Below are 18769 nucleotides of genomic sequence, written 5' to 3'. Positions count from 1 at the left end.
AGTTGTCAAAAACATCACCGGTTCCTAGTTTAAACCTTATTAAGAGGCAATATGGCGGGTTTTAACTTACAGCTGATCGAGTAAATTTGTATTTAAAGCAAGCATAGTTTTGCGAAACATTTATAAGTAAGACTGTTTACATGCTACTAAGTGGCGATAGCCTAGTTGGCAGTTGAATGGGCTGCCGAGACGAAAGTCCGCAGATTCAAAATCCAAGGACACGCACCTCTGACTTTTCTACCTGGTTACCTGGTTGCTACTTTTAATTCTAACAAACAAACAAACATTAGACGAAAGCAACACGGTTTTTCTCACGTCTACGTAGTCGGAATCTCAGACCAGTTTCAACCTATTAAGGTCATCTTCAAGGGCGAGTGTTAAGGAGGACAACACAAACGTTCCCATTTATTGTATAGCTACTCGATAACACGAACCTTGTGCGAAGACTAAAAGAACTAAACCTTTCGAACTAGTGTAAGTATAGTGCATAATTACAACGAACAAATAATAGTGTCAGTGATAAGTATATATAACACACGAACAAAGTGTTTTTTATGTTACCAGACTGTAAGGAAGTGCCTAGAACATTATTCTTAGTTGTAGTAAACTTATACCTAGAAAATTATGTTAGAATTGTATTGCTTATTAGTCTTATAGACTAAATTGTAATTTTCTGCTAAGAACCTGGTTCTTACAAAAAGGAAAAAAAAATATTGTGTGAAGGAAATAACTTCTCGAAACCGAACCGAACCCCATACTCTCAAAGGTACCGCGACCTTTATTTTCAACGTTATAAATAAACACTAATCCCTGATATAATCATAATTAAGACTTCCATTGCTCGCGAATCGGTAGTCAGGTATAATGATAGCGGTTATTGTGTGATAGAGGTGCGGTCGGACCAGCATTCAATATGAAGACCCTGACTGTGGTGCTTGTGGCGGTGGGTAGTGTCGCTGTCCTAGGGCTGGTGGCAGGTAAATTATTTTGATATATTGGTTGGTTATTAGTAGCGAAGGGTCTGTATAACCTCATTCCTGCCGGCTTCCGTTATGTAGAATCTAATTATTATTAGAACGATTTGTAGAGAGTCGGGTTCCTTTTTGGAAAAATTACCGTTTCGCCACTGGTTATTTTGAATTTAGAAGAGAGCACATAGTGTGAGATACATACTAGGTTATGGATTAAATACTTGATTTTATTTTGATTTTGAAGTGTACATATTTTGTAGATTTTTATTATTTATAACGTTACTGTGGCGTTTGGTGATTGTGAAGCTCTTTGTTTGATTCTGTAGCCGAGCATTGGTATGAGTTTTTTTTTTCTAATGTTGGATGTTTGGATGGGACTCTTTTGTGAATTGTGCATTTGTAGATACACCTACTCCACATACAACTAAGCGACACAAGCGTGAAATCGCACTTGGTTTCGGTGACGCTAATTCTCTACTGGATTTTTATAAATAATTAAATTAGCGCATATAAATCCCTATAATCCTACACTTTAGTCAGTCTTCAGATAAAAAATGAATATTTTAGAACTACATAAATAAAAAAAGATTAAAATATTCGGCCGGTGTTATATACGGCGGCCATAAATATGTCATGTAATAATTAACTATACAAATTATTATCCAATCATAGATATTTTCTTTTACAATAGATAAACCAGCTAAAGCCACCCGCGTTGGTAAGTGATAAGGTAAATTCGTTTTATAAATAATAAAAAGTAGTTGGTACGTCACCACTTTAATTGGATATTACACTGCTATCACTTTTATATTCAGTTAAAAAACACTTTGGCACAAATCACCTTCTTTATTATAGGCTGACCAGGAAAATTAATAACCTCGCCACGTTGTAGTAACATTTCTTGTTAATGTTGTCACATTAAGTTAAAAGACGAAAGGGCAAAAGTGGCGCCCACAAAGCAGGGTTTTTATTTTTCTGATCAGCCTTTACTATTTAGAGCACTCAGTCACTTTAAAATTTAATTAGCACAATAATTTTCTCGCAACATAGAAACGAGAATACAGAAAATTCTCGTTTGCGAAATATCGTAATCGAATTTCCCATTTAATTATATGAAATTGTGCAATCCCGAAGCGATATACTTCTACTACTTCAACTTGGTGAGGCAATGGAATTAACACAGTAAAGTCGACTCATTAATACTTCAAAGTAAATCAGCTGAATCATGGTTCTGCCATTCACGTAGTTCTGATTAATATAATAAAAAAATAATTAAAGAAAAGAATCATGTGATCTAGGAAACGAGAAATTTGTTCTCGTCTCTGTCTTGCGAGAATTCATATTTACTCAACTTCATTTTTGTGTGTGAGAGAAATATTTATGATTCGTCGGCTTTCAGGGTTCATAACCTGGGCGGTGCTGTCCAACCAGGCACCAGACCCACTACCCCCTCCAGAAGTGAAACCTCTGGACTGGTGGGAACACTGCGTCCTCTACCAGATCTACCCTCGATCCTTCAAGGACAGCGACGGCGATGGGATCGGCGACTTGCAAGGTTTGTAAAGATATAATTTTATTACAAAAACTATGAAATATTATTTCAAAACTGTCTGAGAGACAATCACTTTAGAGGAATAAAATTAAATGCATGAGTACCTCACATAATTTAATTGCAAATCTATCCACCAAAAGTTTTAATCACATCGTTAATAAATAAATTACTGACGATCTCTTAACCAAACATTAATATACTATTTTGTTATCGAGAGTATTAGGAACTACAAGTGAATTTTGTCTAGATATGTACATTGATAAAAAAGCCGATTTGATACAAAAGCAAGAAATAACGGTTACGTTCGGTTGAATATTTACAAGAGTATACATGTTAAGTTCAGCTCTGAATGCACCCAATATACTTGTCATATGCTATCAGGTCACACAGACCATTGTAATGTTGCCGACGGACAGTAACTATATTGTAGTGGTCATTGTCAGCAAACGCGGCCTTGAGTTTTATTGTGGGTTTAGTTATCTATATAATAATCCATAGTATTAGAGCTCAAGTGTTTGTTTATGCACTAATTCCTGGACTATTCGAATCTGGATATTGTTGCAATAGTAGGAAGTAACATTATCTCAAGTGTTGATTAGTTTCGTCCAGGGAAGAAATTTTACGCAAATTTATTCATAATGAGTACCCATTTGTTTCTTTTACGAATACTTTAAAATTTAAACTATTGTAACATTAGTCGTGGATAATCTCTGCTTAGCTCGTTCTAGCCAAATTTTATGGAATGACCAATAGAACAATCATTAACTTGGTCACAATTTAAATATGTTTTATAAGGCTCTGTATTTACAAAATGACTGCTAAGCATTGAAATCTACATAATATCGACATAACGACTAGCATTATGTATTTAAAACACAATCATGCAACATTTCCTGTAATCACAATATTCGTAATCACGTCAGTTATATAAAAACATAATTATTTGAACAGAAAAAGAACTAACAGTACATTAGAATATGGATGTATATATCATTTTAGATTTAAAATATTTGAGACGCTTTAATTCAATGTATTTCTAACATCAAGGTGTTTAAAGGAAATCTCTCGGAAAATTAATACTGTCATCATTTATCTGTATATTCTATTAATTTATTCCAGTAACTAATAAGTCCAATAATTATTATGTTATCTTAAATACCTTTCGAGTCTAAAAGTGATGAATGAAACTATAATAGCAGACAAAACCTAAAACTGAACATTTTGACACCCACCCAGACGGCCCTCGCATACAAAAGCCTCTTCACCAGTTGACAATTCAAAGGATTACATAAATTATAATCTTATAAAAGTCGCAGGAGATCCAACGTTTCCAACAGGTCGATCTGAAAATCTATGAGAAAGGAAAGATTCATCAGTGGAAATCTTGCGGCTGATGATGATGATTACAAAAAATGCTTCTCCATTAAAGTGTTATATAAAAATACATTTAACATCATTCCCCTCTTCCAGGAATCATCAGCGAACTAGAACACTTCGTGAACGCGGGAGTGGACGCGATATGGATGTCTCCTATCTTCGAGTCTCCCATGGTGGACTTTGGGTACGACATCAGCAACTTCTACGAGATCCACTATGAGTACGGAACCATGGAAGACTTTGAAGAGTTGCTCGAGAAGGCACACGAGTTGGGTAAGGATATTCCGTATCAGAAAGCAATTCAATATATCTTGCCAGTACTGTAGTAGAGATCGTTTTGAATTCTATAATATAACAACTAGGATTAGTAGTTAAGTCTGCAACATCATTGCGTATTTATAACAATCTTTGATAATATAATTTTAATCAGTAATTTAGTAGTAAACACAGCACTAGGCATGACAGAAATTGGTAAAATTGATAAAGATTAAAATATTTACATAATATTTGCTGGTGGTACGATGTATTTTATATCAGCCCGGATAGTGACAATACACAAGGTGTTAAAACCCGCCATAGCGGCCTAAGTAGTGTCGTGTTCCGGGATCAGCCTGAGTATATCCAGTTCCAATAGGCCGGCATAATTGTGTCAACTGTTGAGGGGTAATCATTTCTTGTTAGTCAACCTTCTATTCGACCCCACTTCACTTACCATCAGATGCAGTGGGCTTACTTTACCGTGTACGTATAAAAAAATATATAACATATATCCTAATTTTTTATATTATGTATCTCGTAGACAATGCAACTATTTCCCAAGTTGGTTTACATAGGAAATGAAAATAATAAATAATGAATCCAGATACCTTTCAAAATAACTCGTATTATTTCATAAGTTATCAAACAAAAATAACATTATCAAATATAGCAGAAGCTGATTTTAAACAGTTTGTTGTTTTGTCATAATAAATTAAGTAAGTTAATAGCCTAGGGGTATTGATAAAGAAATTGATAAAATCTAAAAAACGTATTACGTCTAAACGACAGCAAACCAATCAGTATATTAACATCTAATTAGGTTTCGAGGCATCTGATTATATTTTGCAGTAACATTGAATCAAATTATTGTTATTATCAAATAATAGGACGTTTTTCAAGGCTTACAAAACGGTTAGGTACGATTGCGCCAAAAGATAGGTCATATTGCACGTTATTCGATTTTTTATAAGTATTTTGCTCCATATTTTTAACATCATTAGATTCTCATACTCCTTTTCTTGATTGTAATGTAGGTTTAATGTAGTTGCTAATTTTATTTCGTCAAAATACATATTATTGGTTTATATATATATTTAACATTATTACTGATGTTAGTTTAATTAATTCTATAACACCTTAGAATATTGTACATATTATATGTTTATTGTTGCATATAATTGGAGCTAGTTATAATGAAACAACAACTCAATGTCCTAATTATTAATAAAGACATTACCCAGGGTAAAAATGCAGTAGGCCATCTGATAGTAAGAATCACAAATGTTTAAACCCCTTCAAGTACATACTAACATATCATCAACAGAATACCACTAATGGCAAGAGACACAAGCATGCTAATATTATTGAGGTTGTGGTACCACTCTGGACATGAATGAACCAGTCGACATTCCACCACATGATACTTAGGACCTGCTTGACGATTACTGAACGCTAATACTTCTATTTGAACATTTTGCAAAAGGCTCTTAATCACATAAAATCCAATATTCAGGATTGAAAGTTCTTCTGGACTTTGTGCCCAACCATGCCAGCAACGAGTCTGAATACTTCATCAAATCCGAAGCCAGGGATCCGTTCTACGAAGACTTCTTTGTCTGGGCTGATCCTCTGCCTAACCCTGACAACTCGAGTGTTAGACGACCACCATCTAACTGGGTAAGTAAATACTAACTAAATAAAATATAATTCCAATTGTTCAAAATGATTCAGATACTTGAAACTGTTATACCCATTGACGTATATACTATAGATACGAACGTCCATATAAACTTTTTGTTCAAAATATGGAGTTAGAACTAAAGTTCGCTGCAGCGCTAAAAAATTAGACGTCATCTAACCAAATTTTTAAAACATGCAGTGCTAAAGCGCTTTAAATAGCTGTCAATATTGATACCATTCTAAAGTCAGTTTGATTGGATTGCTGTTCAATTCAGTTGAACACAGTGAATGTTCGGAACGCCAAATCTAGTACGTAGCGCATATATATCGATGGTTATACCAAATTTTTAAATTGTCCGATTTGAGCTCCTAGACATAAACGTATGACTGCCCACTCAATTTTGTGGCAATTGAACCATTAGTAACAGTTATGTAACTATTTTCAAGGTTAGTCAATTTGGGGGCTCAGCATGGGAATGGAGTGAAATTCGTCAGCAATACTACCTCCATCAATTCGCGATCCAGCAAGCGGACTTCAATTTCCGCAACCCAGCAGTCCAGGAAGAGATGTTCAACATCATGAAGTTTTGGCTTGATAAGGGTGCTGATGGCTTCAGGCTGGACGCCTTGCCTTACATGATTGAAGCTGATCCAGCTGATCATAATGGAACATATCCTGACGATCCGCTCAGTGGTATTATCCATTTTGAGCCTCACCAGTTGGGATATACAATACCGTTGTATACTAAAGATCTGATTGAGTTGTATGATATCGTGTACGAGTGGAGAGAGTATATTGACAATTATAATAAGAAGAATGGAAACGATACCAGGTAAATATACCCATTAAGGGAAACCTCATTGCGATTCAAGTATTCTAAACCTACATTTGAAGCAAATATTTTCATATATAGATTTCTGAAGTAAAGTTGTTAGTACTGGCACAAAGTTACTAAAAAACCGAATGTAATACTTTCACTTAACCCCTTCAAGAATAAAGCTTATTATTTATATTTTCGTTTCAGGGTGCTGTTCTCTGAAGGCTACGCCAACGTGACCATGACGATGTTGTACTACGGTAACGAAGAGGGGGCTATTGGGGCCCACTTCCCCTTCAACTTCGACTTCATTACGGACCTGTCCGCCGGCTCCAACGCCAGAGATTTCGTCTATATCATCTTAAGGTGGCTGACTTACATGCCGCACGGTGGTGTTCCAAACTGGGTGGTAAGTTTTGTTATTTCTAATTATTTATTTCTAGTAATTATTTCGTAATGAATTTTAAGTATGATAATTTGCGCTTTTTTTTTGTTTCATTTCCAATTTTACCATCAGAAATATAATATTGTCCCCGTGTTACGTTAATATGACTTCATAAATTGAGGTTATAATAGTGGATCTCAGGGTAGCTATAAGATCAGTAGATGAGTTTTAATTAAAACTTTTCACTTTCAATTGGGTGGCTCAAACATGAATTTCCAATCGTGACTTTTCGCAATGATTATTCCATAATATGGGACTGGCGAGTGTAGGAATCTTAACAAGCAATCTCACAAGAAGCATTGGTTAGGAAAGTAAGATTAATTATTTGCAGAATGCTAAACAATCGTATTACGACTTTTCTATAAATTTTTGAGATCTTTCAATTTTATTTTTTTTTAATGGATTTTCTTAAATGCAGAAGTGTTAGCATTAACGATTTACTTCACACGATTCTCATTAAATGTCAAAAATATTTGAGCAAATTTTCCCTGTGTTCCTCTAAATTCGACCATGAGTGTAGAAAGATCATAAAACATTTGAAACAAAATCAAAAGTATGTACCTTTACCATTTAAATAATTGTGAGTAAACACAACCGCACCAACAAATTCACCAAACGGATCGAGCTAACCACAATGCTTTTACTGCGAAATCATATTCAATATACTTAGTCTGGCCATAAATACTGTTACACTTAATTATAAAAAAATATTACATTTGAATTTCGAATCTGTCATTTTTATACGATTGTTCATTGTGTTTTCTCATTTTGGCGCCAATACATTGTAAAATATTTTGCGATATTAAAATGGTGTGGGGTGATAAAGAGAACCGAATCGCTGTGATAGCATTACACAAAGTAGGTATGGAGCCAAATGCAATTTTTAAAACTCTCCATACACTTGGTATTAGTAAAATGTTTGTGTACCGGGCTATTAATAGGTACAATGAGACCTCCTCTGTTTGTGACAGAAAAGATCTGGCCGTCCACGTAGTGTTCGTACGAAAAAAGGTGGTCAAAGCAGTAAGGGAAAGAATTCGAAGAAATCCTGTCCGAAAGCAAAAGATTTTATCTCGGGAAATGAAGATAGCACCTAGAACCATGTCGCGTATTTTAAAAGATGACTTAGGACTTGCAGCCTATAAGAGACGCACTGGCCATTTCTTAACTGATAATTTAAAGAAGAATAGGGTGGTAAAATCGAAACAACTACTGAAGCGGTACGCAAAGGGAGGTCACAGAAAAATTTTGTTTACGGATGAGAAAATTTTTACAATTGAGCAACATTTTAACAAACAAAATGACCGTATTTATGCTCAAAGCTCTAAGGAAGCTTCCCAATTAGTCGACAGAGTGCAACGTGGACATTATCCGACTTCAGTGATGGTTTGGTGGGGTGTTAGCTATGAAGGAGTGACTGAGCCATATTTTTGTGAAAAGGTATCAAAACATCGGCACAAGTGTATCAAGATACCATTCTTGAGAAGGTAGTTAAGCCCCTTAACATCACCATGTTCAATAACCAAGTATGGTCCTTCCAGCAAGACTCGGCGCCGGGTCATAAAGCTCGGTCCACGCAGTCTTGGTTGGAATCGAACGTTTCGGACTTCATCAGAGCTGAAGACTGGCCGTCGTCTAGTCCCGATCTTAATCCGCTGGATTATGATTTGTGGTCAGTTTTAGAGAGTACAGCTTGCTCTAAACGCCATGATAATTTGGAGTCCCTAAAACAATCTATACGATTGGCAGTGAAGAATTTTCCCATGGAAAGAGTGCGTGCTTCTATTGATAACTGGCCTCATCGTTTAAAGGACTGTATTGCAGCCAATGGAGACCACTTCGAATAAGCTTTTATATTTTTAATTGTTTTATATTTATGTATTAAACTGACACACTGTAAAAGTAATAAATGTTATTTGCAGTTAACAATTTTCTTTTTTCTTTATTACAATATTTATGGCAAGACTAGGTATATTCTGAATTAATTAAACCCCAGTATGCCTTGAACCGTGGGGGATAAATTAAAGATTAAATGACCAATATAATTGGAATCGGTAGAAGGTTTGCGTCTGCAAAGATTTAAAAGGGTTGAAACACTATTTTTAAATGTAAATAACATACTCACCGGTGGCGAAGGTTCTGCATAACGAGATTTCACCATGTTTTAGGGAGTATTATAGTGGGAAGGGCTATTCACGCGAGTAAAACCGCGAACAATAATTAGTGATATACGAAAATAAGCTAAACAGGTTATCTTCGCTTTCCGGCTTTCTTATAAATAACCACCAGTTCTTTCGCTTTTCGAACAATTGCTTAATTTATTTTTCACTTTGCAGTTTGGGAACCACGACAACAACAGAATGCCAACCCGATTCCGTCACGACATGGTGGACGGCCTGAACTCCATCAACATGCTTCTCCCAGGAGTCGCAGTCACCTACCAAGGCGAGGAGATCGGCATGAGGGACGGCTATGTTAGCTGGGAAGACACCGTCGACGTGGAAGCGTGCAACCGAGGAGATCCTGACACCTACCATCTATACTCCAGAGATCCTGCAAGGACACCATACCATTGGGATGACTCAAACATGGCCGGCTTCACAACTGGTAACAGAACTTGGTTGCCAGTCGCTGATGATTATAAGGAAATTAATCTTGCTAAGCAGATGAAAGATGCTCGGAGCCATTTCAAGGTAAAGATTTTCTTTTACAAATTATAAGAAGGATAATCTAATCTCGAAGATTATTAGAACTATGCGTGGAGATCTGTACGCTAAAACTCATTAAAAACCTCAATCTTAACCTTATCAGAGAAAACATTGGTTCTGTTCGATGATGATATGAGTAGATTGCAGAGAAGATTTAAAATATTGTAGGTTGTGTGTTTTCGAATATTTTGAGCATCGAAATATTTAGGTCTGTCAACAACAAAATATTTATTCTACCTTCAATTTTCCACTGGGTTGACACTTCATACTTAATTTTTAAAGAGGAATTAGTTTTATCCCAGTTATTTTAACCTAGTTCTCAATAATTTCACCTTTTTCTAGAACTACCAAGCCCTCACTACCCTGAGGAAGGAAAAAACCCTCTCCCATGGCGAGTACGACATCAGAGCCCTCTCAGACAGAACCTTCTACCTGGTCAGATACTTGAGGACCCACGACACGTACGTCCTCCTGTTTAACGTCAGCGAGGGGCCTGATACCATTGATTTGGGAAGAGTTCCTCATCTCACCCTCACCGCTACTGTAATGGTGTCGAGTATTCATTCTGCGAGGTTGGCTGGGTGAGTATGTTTAAAGTCCAAATGTAACAGTCATGTCGTTTCTGAGTTCTTTAAGGCGCTGCGCAGACGCGGCCGGCATGTTGCTGAATAATATACTTCTAATAGTTGCTACACAAACTATAATTATTTTTATAGTGTAGAGCTCGACGTCTGCTTCTTTATATGACAAAACTAACAGTAACTGCTAAGTGAGACAGTGACTGCATACTGCATACAGTTCTCCTCTATAATTAAGGATTTAGACGTTTGTCCTCCACACTCGCCTGTACGAATTGGCAGGCTTCACATACCTTTGAAATGCTTGTGTAGAATTCTGGTATGTAGGTTTCCTCACGATGTTTTCCTTCACCATAAAACCTAACGATAATTCATAAACAATCCACACGTGACTAAGTCAGAGGAGTGTGTCTTGGGTTTTAAATTATTGTTTTACGTTGAAAATATTTATTGTGAGTCATGCTGTGACTGCTTGTAACTAGAGTTACAAGTACATAAGAGACTGTTACTATATACATGTGTGGATTTAAATTGAATTGTAAACTCCGTTAGCAGTCCGTTAATAATAAATAAATAAATCTGCGGACTTTCGTTCCGGCAGTCGTAACAAACTTCTGTACAATACATAACCATGTTCGACTAACTCCGTAATGCTTTTTTCAGGTCTGTGATTGCAGAGAGCCGATTAACTCTCTCCGCGGGAGAAGCTTTAGTACTAAAAGCGCAACCTACGTAAAATTGTATAATCAATTGTAAATAGTTTAATTGTAAATATTTTTTATTTATGAATAGTGGATAATAAATTATTTTATTTAAAAATAAACTCTCGTTTTAATTTAACAGTGTTCAATGCTTGGCAAGATTGACATTGTAATACCTAGACAGGCTCTTATATGCAACAGACATAACTTTGTGGCTGTTTAGAAACGAAACAAAGACACACATCACGTATACATCCTCGAAGGGGTATGCAGAAGCGCAACCAGGGCACCCACTTTTCACCAAATGTGTTGTGTCCCATGATGTGATAGGGGGCGAGCCTATCGCCATATCGGACACAAATTCCAGACTCCGGTCTGATACTGAGCAGAAAAACCCAAATATCACTTAGCCCGACCCGGGATTCGAACCCAGGACCTCAAAGCACTGCCGTGCCGCGCATGCAGTACAACTACGCCACTGAGGCAGTCTGGTGGCTGTTTATTTTAAGTTAATTAACAATCACACAACACGTAAAGAAACTAAACGGACCAGATAAAAGGCCTAAGTTATTACAACATTAAAGCACTGATAACCGTCAATTTGGCACGGACTGGCAGAATTTGGCACGCGCCGCCGGCGGCTGACCGCGGCGAGGCAATGCCAACCGCTGTTGCGCCAGTTATGATGTCTAGTCTAGATTTGTGATAGGATTCACGTCCAGCGGTCAATGCTCTGCTATCTAATACATTTAGGCTTTATAGAATACAATTTTAGAAAACTAGACTAACTGAAAGATTTCCAGGTCGACCTATTGGAACCTATTAATTAATCTTAAAACATAATATTCGCCCTATTAATCTTTACATATAATAAACTTTTAACAGGCCGATATGTCTCTACATTATAAATATTGAAGATAAACTGCAGTTTTACCTAAATTCACGCGGGCCGAATCGAGAGCAAAAGCTAGGATTTAGTTCATCACAATCATCAAAATATTTTAAACTACTAACATTTATTCTGTTTAATGAAATGTGCTCTATTAAGTGTGATATATATCAGAACTAGAAGTAAACTAGAAGAAATTGTATGTATATAATGTTTTAAATATATGTGATGTGGTTATACTTTAATGATATAAATATATAAATTACAAATAATATAAAAATGACATCAGCCATGTATTATATGGGACTCCTCTCCTACAGAGAGGCCTTAGTCTACCACGCTGGCCTAGTGCGGATTGGTAGACTTCACATATTCTTAAAATCACTATAGAGAATTTCTCAGATTTCCTTACGATGTTTTCCTTCACCATTAAAGCAAGCGATAATTCACAATGAAATAAACAGGTATAAAATTAATAAAAACAAAAAACTCAACATTGTACGTGTATTATAATATAAGTTATCTTTTAAAACCGCTTTTTTTAAACACGTAACTCATACATTCCTGTTTGTAATCGCTATATCATGCATTGTGCAGTTCACAGATATGTGCGTGGAAGTGAGAGTGTACATTTCAGAATGGCGAATGAAGACGCCAATTTTGTATTTTTAATTGTGTAAAAACCTAGTTAGTTTCGTTTAAGGATTAGTAACTCACTTGACGGGACCACCGGTATCTTGTTGTGTGTTGTGTAGCCTAACTTACCCGCGAAATATGCGAAAATCGTTCTAAATAGATCTAGTAATTAAATATATCATTTAACGTATATGTAGCAAATATAATATAGATTTTTAAATATACTTCTCGTGTAATAGAATGCATTTTTTTCAGAAACAATTGTGTAGAAACTCTTATTTCGAAGTAATGTACAATGTAATTCTCTTTCATTCGCGGAATCCTAACCTAGTTACACTAACTCGCCCACAGAGGTAACTTTGCTCGTACTATTCCACGCTCTAGATTCCCGTGGGAATAATTATGTAACCTAGGGAGAAATTAATGTTTCCCGTTATATGTTACTTGAACAATATTGCGGGAACTTGTATCCACATGTTTGATTGGGAAATTGAGCAGCCCTGCATAATTATGTCGACTTGCGATAGATAATCTCTCGTCAGTTGACATCTGCTCCTGTAGAATATATTTATTTTTATCAGGTTTTAAATAAACGTAGCAATGGTTATGCTGATGGCAAAGACCTTATCTAAACCTGGGCGACGCCGCAAGTATCATCTAGTTTAACAATAAATATAAATAATTACTTTTTAATAGATTGGAACTATTGCTATGCTTATGAAAATACCTTATGAGTGTTATAAACTAGTGTCGCTTTTATCCAAGAAAAATGCAAAGTGGAACTTTTATATCGGGAAATATTTTTCACATATAATCACCAACAAGACCTTGTAGTTATAGAACTATAAGGTCTATAATAAAGAAAGCAAGTCTTCCAATGACCAACATTAACACACTAAATCAATAAAGATAAACGCCATAAACAGCTTTAATACTTTCGAGAGAATTCTCCACAACATCATAAATTGGATTATGATAGACCTTTACGACCTAGATGTGATAAACGAACCTCCAGCAGTCAGTCAACATGGCTTCGTTGTGGAAAGTTGGTGGTATTACCGTGGGTGTGCTGGTTGTAGTGGGGGTGGTTGTAGGGAGTATCACATGGGCTGTCCTGGCCAGCCGGGGACCCTCGGCCCCAGAGCTGCGAGAGCTGGACTGGTGGGAGAACACCGTCATCTATCAGATATATCCCAGGTCTTTTAAAGACAGCGACGGCGATGGAGTCGGAGATTTGAAAGGTTGGTACTTATCATTAGATGAAATGAAACTAAAATTCTAGGACTATAATTATAATCAGTGGATCTCCTAAGCCCACATCACGCCTTCATCTCCGAAAGGGTAGGCAACGATTCAACCAGGTCACTCTTTTTTCGACATGTGTTCTGTCCCGTTATGTGAAGGGGGCGAACCATGTTGTAAAAAAAAACAGTTGCATTAAAGACTCATACTGAATCCATTCATTAGATTACAATTTATAAAAAATCTAAAACAGTACCATACACAAAATCATTTTCTACAAATAAAAATATAAATGTCTGCTAGCTCTGAAATGTTATTGATTTCAGTCGACGCAGCAATTATCTTTAATAACATTTCCAATATTGGAATTCCAGTAAAGTATCGAAAACTAAAACCAATGAAACTTTTCCATTTGTCAATTCGATTTTGGATTGATACTTCATTAACGATTCAAGTGGTTTGCAAACTTCGCACTAATTACTAAGTTCCAGTGAAGCTCGTCCATCCACTAGGCCGTAACCGCTACTTCTTTCTTAATTACATAAGAAGGCTTTGCCAATCTGAGGTTTTAATTACGTTAATTGATGACATAATATGTCCCTCAAATATATATTACGAAACACTTACATATAATAGGCACAGAAACATTAAGGGTCGTATTAATGGGTGTCAAAAAATCTCGCTCTCAAGTGCGATATTAGCTGACGCTGTCATGTTAAAGTCAGCAGCTTAAGATCGTCGTATTTAATAAACTGATATTAACATCTCAAATAAAATCTTAAGACAGCATGTGACGGATTTTGACAGCTTGGTTATGTTTATTTAAAATCGGCGACTTAGCTTAGAACAAGTTCTGAAATTACAACTTAAGCTTGGCTTATTCAATACATTAAATGTCTATTTGAGATCCTTCTGACGGGTGGGTTTCATTAATTAACTCAGCAGTTAATGTATCTTATGGTCCTGCACTGAGCTCGTCACTCTGAGATATTACTTTTTAAATCACATAACTTCTAGCAATTGCATTAGTAATCTTATTAAAATGGGATCAAAATAGAAGGTTTTTATATCTATTTTGAACTAACAACTTCTGCAGTTTTATTTATGTACAGCACAAATGGAACGACAAGGAATTACCTCTCAATAGTCTAATAAGAAACGGAAGAAAATAACTATGCATATCATACGGTAAGGAAAATATCCAAAACCCGTGTCGGCTTTTCACAACTTCCTATATCTGTTGAGAAATCAATTCTGTGGTAAAATAGGATCTTATAGTAGCTGCCTGATATTAAGTAATAACGCTCCTAAACTGGTCTGCTATAGCTCATCTAGACCATTCTGTGAAATTGTGCCCTGCTTCAGATATTCTTTATGATCAAATAAATTTGTCAGGGTATCAGTGACTGCCTTTGTAATGTAGTTGTGTTACTCTACGACTGCAGTGCTGAAATGGCATTGATCCCCGTGTCGGGAAAAGTGATATTGTATTTTTCTACTCAGTATCAGACAGTGCCTGCGATGTGTCCCCACATGGTGATAGGCTCGCCTCCTATCACGTGATGGGACGGAACACAGGCAAAAATTTGATGCAATAGTGGACCTGCTACTCCTATGGGGATAAAGACGTGATGTGTGTTTACAAGTATATTTCGATTATTCTTTACCAGGCATCACCAGTGAAATAGAACACTTCGTGGAGTCTGGCGTGGGAGCTATTTGGATGTCTCCCATCTTCCCGTCTCCTATGGTGGACTTCGGATACGACATCAGCGATTTCTACGACATTCATCATGAGTACGGAACCATGGCGGACTTTGAGGAGCTGGTGGAAAGAGCTCATCAAAATGGTACGGTCTACCGATCATTTTGATTTATGTTAACGATGATGGATAGGAGATACAAGTGCTGTCATAAAAACGGCGGACAATAGTCATATGTTGGTAGTAGGATATATTTTATATCCGTTCGGTTAGCGACCACTGTCCCAAGATGCTAAAACCCGCCATAGTGGCCCACGTAAGTGTGTCGCGTTCCAGGATCAGTATATCAGGTTCCAACAGGCCGGCATAATTGTGTCGACTGCCGGGTTAATCATCTCTCATCAGTCGACATTATATTGGAACCCATTCCACTTACCATCGAGTGAAGTGGGGTCACTTTGCCTTGCAACATATAAAAAAACATTTCTAAAGGTTGATGGCTAATCTCATAACAATTAAATATGAATCCAAAATTGATCCTTATCAACGCCTGTAAAATTTATTAATTGAGTTTTAGCACTTTCTATGTATGTGGAAAACTATAAAAATGCCAGTAATATATTCATTAAATATTTTATAATAATCATTAAATAAAAATATCTTTATTTACTTTACCTCATATTCCTTATTAGCTAATTGTTGTAATCTTTTAAGCATATAGAATGATGTGCTAGAAGATGACCGTAGGGTCATCCATACCAATTTTACGTAATTGCTAAAATATAGTTGTGTCCGTTGTGTTGGTATGTATGTATTTACTTTGTTATTTATGATAAGATACTCGGAAGGAATAAATTATATCAATTAGATATTAACAGTGAATTTTCCAGAAGTAATCGAGGTTTACAACTCCATCAAGATTAGATATCATTTATGCAACCGATACAGTCATAACTATGACTAAACTGATTAATGTTGTTTGCTAAACATATATTTTTATCAAACAATACCTAACAACAGGATCCGGTACTGATACAACATGTCTTACTAAATACCCATAGCATAGATGACCCTGATGATGCCATTACATCAATAAAAACCAATTTGGGGTAGTTCTGTTTCGTCAAGCACAGTCGGTAAGATTCCCTAAAAAGTCCAAAATAGAAATATCCAATTCTGATTCGGATACTATCCTTTAATCATTATTGGAATTTGGAAAATAATAGTGTAAACGTTCAGCACAAAATTTGATAAGAAAAATTTATAAACCTATAATTATAACACAATGTAAAAGTTAAATACATAGCAAGCAAAATTTAACCAACGAAACATTGCTTTTAAATTTCACCAGGCATAAGAGTACTGCTTGACTACGTGCCCAACCACGCGAGCACGGAGTCTGAATACTTCATCAAGTCGGAGGCGAGGGAGCCAGGGTACGAGAACTACTTCGTATGGGCAGATCCTGTGCTGCCTGACGGTAACAATCAGAGCATCAGGCAGGTGCCTTCTAACTGGGTAATTATTGCGCTTGAAGAAATCTTCATTGAGTACAGAGTTCATAGCAAAATTTATACGGGGGCTGTTGCGGCAAATATTGATTTCAAATCCAGTGTCCTCAAGTACAGTTGATAGTTCGTTTACTAGTTCTTGGCCCACTTCAGTACAAAGTACAATACAATGAAGCTTAATTATATGAAATAATTCATAACATGCGTATTATGTTTCAGCTAAGCCAATTCGGCGGAACCGTGGGAATGGAGCGAGATACGCCAACAGTATTACCTCCATCAGTTCGCCATAGAGCAAGCAGACTTCAACTTCAGAGAGCCTGCAGTCAGGCAGGAGATGCTTAAGATCATGAGATTCTGGTTCGAAAAAGGAGTCGACGGTTTCCGTCTAGATGCGCTTCCTCATCTCTTCGAAGCCAACCCGGACGATCACGGTGGTGTATACCCTGACGAGCCTCTGAGTGGCAATATGTGGTTGAACCCTGACCAAATCGGTTACACTACGCAGTTGTACATCAGAGATTTAATTGAATTGTACGACGTTGTTTATGAATGGAGAGATTTTGCCGATTCTTGGGTTAAACAAAATGGAGCTGATACCAAGTAAGTAAGACGTATAGTATATTGAGTATTATAATTAGGCGTTGGTAGATTTAAAAAATTGTTTATAATTTGGACCACTTCGACATGCCATACGGTGCAATGAACAAAAATGTAACGACTATTTCGGTGTTTCCTGGTTTGCGATGGATTTTTCGTTTTTGCATTATTATTTTTTAATTTAAGAAAGCTTACAAGTAAATAATAAAATGATTAACTATTTAATTGATTTAAGTTCTAACATAAAGTTTTCACGTATGAGATTATACAAATACATATAAATAATTAAAGCCCTTCCACGACGAATCAGCCTTGAGCATTCATTCCACACACACAATTTACGGCAACGAGTTACCGGAAAATGCAAAGATTTACAATAACTAATTTCAAAAGTTGGTCATTTTGAAGATTATAATAAGTATAATTAATACAATTACATGTATATAGGATGATATCAGAGTATTGAATTGCATACGACTGTAAAATTACAAATACTGTTCTAGCCAGCCTGTTTCCCCATAGCTTATTTTAAAAACTTAAGTCTTCGATGACTCTTATTAACGTATTATTTAGTTTTTAAGTCTTCTTTAACTTCTATTAATATGGTTTGAACAGAATACTCTTAGCAGAAGCGTATGCTAATATCTCCATGACGATGCTGTACTACGGAGATGAGAGGAGTCGTGTGGGCGCTCATTTCCCTTTCAACTTCGACTTCATCACCAGTCTATCAGCGGGGTCTAATGCTAGAGATTTCGCTTACGTCATACGCCGGTGGATGACTTACATGCCTAGTGGGAATGTGGCTAACTGGGTGGTAAGTATAGTGCTCTTTAGTATCCTTTTGGATCATAGAGGCTCCAGGTTTATTTTCTAGATCATTTAAATAACTGTTCAAGAGTTGGTACTATTTTTATTCTCTTTTGTTTTAATGTTATCCTAAAGCTATATGCCTCTTCTATGTATATTTCCTCAGCAGAATCATGCGTACTGGCATGCGAAGCCTCAGCTTTTGGTTAATATCATGAAAGAGCCGTCTGTTGCCAGTTGATACTTTATCTGACTGCATAGCGCTTACCATCACTTGCAGTACAGTCCCT

At 36.4% G+C, this 18769-nt stretch overlaps 1 protein-coding gene and 1 pseudogene across 1 annotated transcript; both read left to right on the top strand.

The window, feature by feature from the left end:
* Nucleotides 1-822: 822 nt before the first annotated feature.
* On the top strand, nt 823-11210 carry LOC115445326 (maltase A1; the record flags this gene model as incomplete). The annotated part of the gene is given in 9 exon segments (XM_030171555.2): nt 823-977; nt 2371-2526; nt 3994-4173; nt 5672-5835; nt 6286-6671; nt 6864-7065; nt 9438-9794; nt 10152-10390; nt 11051-11210. Coding segments are annotated over 9 exon segments (1821 nt in total). The 5' UTR covers nt 823-913.
* Nucleotides 11211-13614: 2404 nt separating this feature from the next.
* LOC119192326 lies at nt 13615-18567 on the top strand (annotated as a pseudogene).
* Nucleotides 18568-18769: the final 202 nt, after the last annotated feature.

This window comes from Manduca sexta, unplaced genomic scaffold (assembly GCF_014839805.1).
Source record: "Manduca sexta isolate Smith_Timp_Sample1 unplaced genomic scaffold, JHU_Msex_v1.0 HiC_scaffold_2623, whole genome shotgun sequence".
In the NCBI taxonomy this organism is placed as follows: Eukaryota; Metazoa; Arthropoda; class Insecta; order Lepidoptera; family Sphingidae; genus Manduca; species Manduca sexta.
The sequence above is the reverse complement of the archived record's forward strand: the minus strand, read 5'-3'. Positions and strand labels throughout refer to the sequence as shown.